At 44.2% G+C, this 6,841-nt stretch overlaps 1 protein-coding gene across 1 annotated transcript; it reads left to right on the top strand.

The window, feature by feature from the left end:
• Nucleotides 1-1,019: 1,019 nt before the first annotated feature.
• LOC113962620 (transmembrane protein 209-like) lies at nucleotides 1,020-6,626 on the top strand (the record flags this gene model as incomplete). Its single annotated transcript, XM_027673375.1, has 3 exons — nucleotides 1,020-1,249; nucleotides 6,094-6,269; nucleotides 6,471-6,626. Coding segments are annotated over 3 exons (562 nt in total), but the record flags the coding sequence as incomplete, so codon positions are not given.
• Between the last annotated feature and the right edge of the window lie 215 nt (nucleotides 6,627-6,841).

Raw genomic sequence — 6,841 nt, 5'->3', positions numbered from 1 at the left:
AATTGGAGAACTGCTGAAATAAAATTGGAGAACTGCTGAAATAAAATCGGAGAACTTCTGAAATAAAATCGGGTAACTTCTAAAATAAAATCGGGTAACTTCTAAAATAAAATTGGAGAACTTCTGAAATAAAATTGGAGAACTTCTGAAATAAAGTTGGATAACTTCTAAAATAAAATTGGACAACTTCTAAAATAAAATTGGACAACTTCTAAAATAAAATTGGAGAACTTCTAAAATAAAATTGCTTAAGTTCCCCTGGCTTTGGTTTTTGGGAGATACTTGAGTTTTAGGTAGTGGGGGGAATTGGAACAAGATGATCTTTAAGGTCCCTTCCAACCAAACCATTCTGTGGATCTGTGGATCTGTGTGAACATCATCCCCTGATGAGCCTGATCCTTGGGAATGTTGCCTGCAGGAGCTGAGGAAAAAACAACTCCAATTTAATTGAGGGTGAGATAAGAAAAGGGTTTAATTTGTACCCAGGCATGAGATTACCAGACGCGCCTCAGCCGTGTACAGTTTATAATTTTGTAATATAAATTGGATATAAATGGTAATAATTTACAATTTATAATATTGTCTGTCCAAATCCCAAGTGTTTCCACCCCGTATCTTTTGCCCACCCCCTTGGAATTGGGGCTGGGGGGCTTTTCTTCATCATCTTCATCATCTTCAGAGCACAAGTTCTTGTCTCTCACCCCGTTCTTGACTGGACTTTTGGGGTTCAGGCCAAGGCACAAAGTGTCCTTAAACAAAAGAACCAACTCTTAAAGAGAGACTAAACATTTTCTGCTGGAATATTGATATGGGAGCATGGAATATCCCAATCAGGATGTTGATATGGGAGCATGGAATGGGATATGTAGGGATTGAGGAATGTGTAAGAGGGTAGAGGAATAAGGGCTGCTGCTTCTAAAATCTACTTATACAACTGCTTATAAAGCTTATAAAAATTAGAAAAACCCAAAAACTGAAAGAATCTTAAGGCATCAGGGAAACAAAAACAATCCCACCAGGATTGGGGTTTTTTTTCTCTCTCCCCAAAAGGTTTCCAGCTTCAGCCACTCTCCCAACGGATCCCCCTATTCCACGGGAGCTGTGGACAGCGGCGGGATAAGGTCCCACTACAGGTTCTCCCCCATCCTCTACAACAACAACACCCACAAGGATGACTACATCACTGATGTCAAATCCCTGGACACCTTCCTGAGGAACGAGGAGGAGAAACAGCACAGAGTGCAGCTGGGTAAATATCCGGGATTTTGTGGGAATGTCTGGAAACGGGAAAGTGTCGGTTTTATTCGAGAGCGGGTGAGGAAAATTCCAGTAAAGAGCTTTTATGGGAATCCCTGGGAGCTTAATCTGCTGAGGAATGGGGGAACAATAGGATTTCTACACATCTCTGTGGCTTGGGAGCTTCAGCTTTCCTCCAGATTATTCCTTTGGATTCCTTTGGGTTGGATCTGAGCTTGGAATGTGAGTTGATCCGTGATCTCTGTAGCAGTTGTTGGCGGTGATAAGATGATCACCTTGATGAGAGGGTTGTTTTGTGGGGGTGGTTTCAAACAGAGGAGGTGAATCCAGGCAGTTTTTATCCTGGATGGGGATAATCAGGATAAGGATAAAGGGAATGAACAACCCCCAGGCAGTTTTTGTCCTGGATAGGGACAATCCAGTCAAGGATAAAGGGGATGAACAAGCCCCAGGCAGTTTTTTTCCTGGATAGGGACAATCCAGATAAGGATAAAAGGGTATAAACTATCTCCAGGCAGTTTTTGTCCTGGATAGGAACAATCCAGACAAGGATCAAGGGGATGAACTCCCTCCAGGCAGTTTTTACCCTGGATAGGGACAATCTGGACAAGGATAAAGGGAATGAAATTCCTCCAGGCAGTTTTTGTCCTGGATATGGACAATCAAGATAAAAATAAAAGGGGATGAAGTACCTCCAGGCAGTTTTTACTCTGGATAGGGATAATCAAGATAAGGATGAAGGATATGAACAACCCCCAGGCAGTTTTTGTCCTGGATAGGGACAATCAAGACAAAAATAAAAGGGAATGAACTCCCTCCAGGCTGTTTTTCCCCTGGATAGGGACAATCCAGACAAGGATAAAGGGAATGAACAACCCCCAGGCAGTTTTTGTCCTGGATGGGAACAACCAAGACAAGGATAAAGGGGATGAACAACCCCCAGGCAGTTTTTGTCCTGGATAGGGACAATCCAGACAAGGATAAAGGGGATGAACAACTCTCCAGGTAGTTTTACCCTGGATAGGGACAATCCAGACAAGGATAAAGGGCATGAACTCCCTCCAGGCAGTTTTTACCCTGGATAGGAACAATCCAGACAAGGATAAAGGGGATGAACAATCCCCAGGCAGTTTTTGTCCTGGATAGGGATAATCCAGACGAGGATCAAGGGGATGAACTCCCTCCAGGCCGTTTTTGTACTGGATAGGGACAATCCACATTAGGATAAAAGGGTATAAACTATCTCCAGGCAGTTTTTGTCCTGGATAGGAACAACCAAGACAAGGATAAAGGGGATAAACAACCTCCAGGCAGTTTTTGTCCTGGATAGGGACAATCCAGATAAGGATAAAAGGATATAAACTATCTCCAGGCAGTTTTTGCTCTGGATATGGACAATCCAGACAAGGTTAAAGGGGATGAAGTACCTCCAGGCAGTTTTTGTCCTGGATAGGGATAATCCAGACAAGGATAAAGGGAATGAACTCCCTCCAGGCAGTTTTTGTCTTTGATATGGACAATCCAGATAAGGATAAAAGGGTATAAACTATCTCCAGGCAGTTTTGTCCTGGATCGGGACAATCCAGATAAGGATAAAAGGGTATAAACTCTCTCCAGGCAGTTTTTGTCCTGGATGAGAACAACAAAGACAAGGATAAAGGGGATGAAGAACCCCCCAGGTAGTTTTTGTCCTGGATAGGGACAACCAAGACAAGGATAAAGGGATGAACAACCCCCAGGCAGTTTTTGTCTTTGATAGGGACAATCCACATTAGGATAAAAGGGTATAAACTATCTCCAGGCAGTTTTTGTCCTGGATAGGAACAACCAAGACAAGGATAAAGGGGATAAACAACCTCCAGGCAGTTTTTGTCCTGGATAGGGACAATCCAGATAAGGATAAAAGGATATAAACTATCTCCAGGCAGTTTTTGCTCTGGATATGGACAATCCAGACAAGGTTAAAGGGGATGAAGTACCTCCAGGCAGTTTTTGTCCTGGATAGGGATAATCCAGACAAGGATAAAGGGAATGAACTCCCTCCAGGCAGTTTTTGTCTTTGATATGGACAATCCAGATAAGGATAAAAGGGTATAAACTATCTCCAGGCAGTTTTGTCCTGGATCGGGACAATCCAGATAAGGATAAAAGGGTATAAACTCTCTCCAGGCAGTTTTTGTCCTGGATGAGAACAACAAAGACAAGGATAAAGGGGATGAAGAACCCCCCAGGTAGTTTTTGTCCTGGATAGGGACAACCAAGACAAGGATAAAGGGATGAACAACCCCCAGGCAGTTTTTGTCTTTGATAGGGACAATCCACATTAGGATAAAAGGGTATAAACTATCTCCAGGCAGTTTTTGTCCTGGATAGGAACAACCAAGACAAGGATAAAGGGGATAAACAACCTCCAGGCAGTTTTTGTCCTGGATAGGGACAATCCAGATAAGGATAAAAGGATATAAACTATCTCCAGGCAGTTTTTGCTCTGGATATGGACAATCCAGACAAGGTTAAAGGGGATGAAGTACCTCCAGGCAGTTTTTGTCCTGGATAGGGATAATCCAGACAAGGATAAAGGGAATGAACTCCCTCCAGGCAGTTTTTGTCTTTGATATGGACAATCCAGATAAGGATAAAAGGGTATAAACTATCTCCAGGCAGTTTTGTCCTGGATCGGGACAATCCAGATAAGGATAAAAGGGTATAAACTCTCTCCAGGCAGTTTTTGTCCTGGATGAGAACAACAAAGACAAGGATAAAGGGGATGAAGAACCCCCCAGGTAGTTTTTGTCCTGGATAGGGACAACCAAGACAAGGATAAAGGGATGAACAACCCCCAGGCAGTTTTTGTCTTTGATAGGGACAATCCACATTAGGATAAAAGGGTATAAACTATCTCCAGGCAGTTTTTGTCCTGGATAGGAACAACCAAGACAAGGATAAAGGGGATAAACAACCTCCAGGCAGTTTTTGTCCTGGATATGGACAATCCAGATAAGGATAAAGGGAATGAACTCGCTCCAGGCAGTTTTTGTCCTGGATAGGAACAACCAAGACAGGGATAAAGGGGATGAACAACCCCCAGGAAGTTTTTGTCCTGGATATGGACAATCCAGATAAGGATAAAGGGAATGAACTCCCTCCAGACAGTTTTTGTCCAGGATAGGAACAATCTGGACAAGGATAAAGGGGATGAACAACCCCCAGGCAGTTTTTACCCTGGATAGGGACAATCCAGACAAGGTTAAAGGGAATGAACTCCCTCCAGGCAATTTTTACCCTGGATAGGGCCAATCCAGATAAGGATAAATGGGTATAAACTATCTCCAGGCAGTTTTTATCCTGGATAGGACCAACCAACACAAGGATAAAGGGGATGAACAACCCCCCAGGCAGTTTTTGTCCTGGACAGGGATGATCCAGATAAGGATAAAAGGGTTTGAACAACCACCAGGCAGTTTTTGTCTTTGATAGGGACAATCCAGATAAGGATAAAAGGGTATCAACTATCTCCAGGCAGTTTTTGTCCTGGATATGGACAATCCAGACAAGGATAAAGGGAATGAACTCCCTCCAGTCAGTTTTTGTCCTGGATAGGGACAATCCAGACAAAGATAAAGGGAATTAACTCCTTCCAGGCAGTTTTTATCCTGGATAGGGATAATCAAGATAAGGTTCAAGGGGGATGAACGATCCCCAGGCAGTTTTGGTCTTTTATAGGGACAATCCAGACAAGGATAAAGGGAATGAACTCCCTCCAGGCCGTTTTTGTCCTGGATAGGGACAATCCACATTAGGATAAAAGGGTATAAACTCTCTCCAGGTAGTTTTTGTCCTGGATAGGGACAATCCAGATAAGAATAAAAGGGTATAAACTATCTCCAGGCAGTTTTTGTCCTCGATAGGGATAATCAAGACAAGGTTAAAGGGAATGAACTCCCTCCAGGCAGTTTTTGTCCTGGATAGGAACAATCAAGATAAAAGGGAATTAAGTACCTCCAGGCAGTTTTTGTCCTGGATAGGAACAACCAAGACAAGGATAAAGGGGATGAACGACTCCCCAGGTAGTTTTACCCTGGATAGGGACAATCCAGATAAAAATCAAAGGGAATGAACTCCCTCCAGGCAGTTTTTGTCCTGCATAGGGACAATCCAGATAAAAATCAAAGGGAATGAACTCCCTCCAGGCAGTTTTTGTCCTGGATATGGACAATCCAGATAAGGATAAAAGGGTATAAACTCTCTCCAGGCAGTTTTTGTCCTGGATGAGAACAACAAAGACAAGGATAAAGGGGATGAAGAACCCCCCAGGTAGTTTTTGTCCTGGATAGGGACAACCAAGACAAGGATAAAGGGATGAACAACCCCCAGGCACTTTTTGTCTTTGATAGGGACAATCCAGATAAGGATCAAGGGTATGAACAACCCCCAGGCAGTTTTTGTCCTGGATAGGGACAATCCAGACAAAGATAAAGGGAATTAACTCCTTCCAGGCAGTTTTTATCCTGGATAGGGATAATCAAGGTAAGGATCAAGGGTATGAACAACCCCTAGGCAGTTTTTGTCCTGGATAGGGACAATCCAGACAAGGATAAAGGGAATGAACTCCCTCCAGGCAGTTTTTGTCCTGCATAGGGACAATCCAGATAAAAATAAAAGGGAATGAACTCCCTCCAGGCTGTTTTTCCCTGGATAAGGCCAATCCATACAAGGCTGAATCCAGAGTTTCTGCAGAGTGACTCCAGTGGATCCCTTCACTCTGATTTGTCCCTGTGCTGTCGCTTCCAGGATTAATTGGCAATAATTGTGACTTCACTGATTGCCTCATTCCAGGGAGTTCCGACTCCAGCTCCCCTTCCAGCAGCCCAACCTTCTGGAATTACAGCCGCTCCATGGCAGACCACGCCCAGATCCTGAGGAAATTCCAGTACCAGCTGGCCTGCAGGTCCCAGGCTCCCTCAGCACACAAGGACGAGGCGGATCTGAGCTCCAAACAGGCGGCAGAGGAGGTAAATCCGGCAGGAAAAGCGCTCCAAAGGGAGGAACGGGCCTTGGAAAAGCAAAATTTTGTGCCAAGGTTTGGGTTGGAATGTGGGCAGGAGAAAATCCTCCGGTGTTTAACCAGTTTCCTTCCTCTGGAAGTGGCAGGAATTGTCACAGAGCCTAAAAATGTGGATATTCCAGGAGTTTTTCCTGTGTTCTTTCCACAGGTCTGGGCACGGGTGACGATGAACAGGCAGCTCCTGGATCACATGGATTCCTGGACAGCCAAGTTCAGGAATGTAAGTCCCACCTCCCAGGGCTTTAAAGACAAGGAGAGTAGGGAATTCTCACCTTGGCATGAGCTCTCAAATCCCAAATCCCATGTTGGTCATCTCCCTGAATTCCTGGAATGAACAGGACAGGGAATGGAGCCGTCAAAGCAGCCCCAAAATTCCACCAAAATGGCCCCAAAAATGATCTTTATGGTTGGAGGGCCGTGATTCCCAATCCCTCTTTTTGTCCAGAAAAGCTTTACTGGCAGAGAATTGTTTTCCCAACTCCTTCCCATTGGATTTCCTGCCCTTCCAGGGGGTGTTAA

The sequence above is a fragment of the Neopelma chrysocephalum genome, unplaced genomic scaffold (assembly GCF_003984885.1).
Source record: "Neopelma chrysocephalum unplaced genomic scaffold, ASM398488v2 Primary Assembly neopelma1_183266, whole genome shotgun sequence".
In the NCBI taxonomy this organism is placed as follows: domain Eukaryota; kingdom Metazoa; phylum Chordata; class Aves; order Passeriformes; family Pipridae; genus Neopelma; species Neopelma chrysocephalum.
Note: the sequence above shows the minus strand (reverse complement) of the source record. Positions and strands in the feature narration are given on the sequence as shown.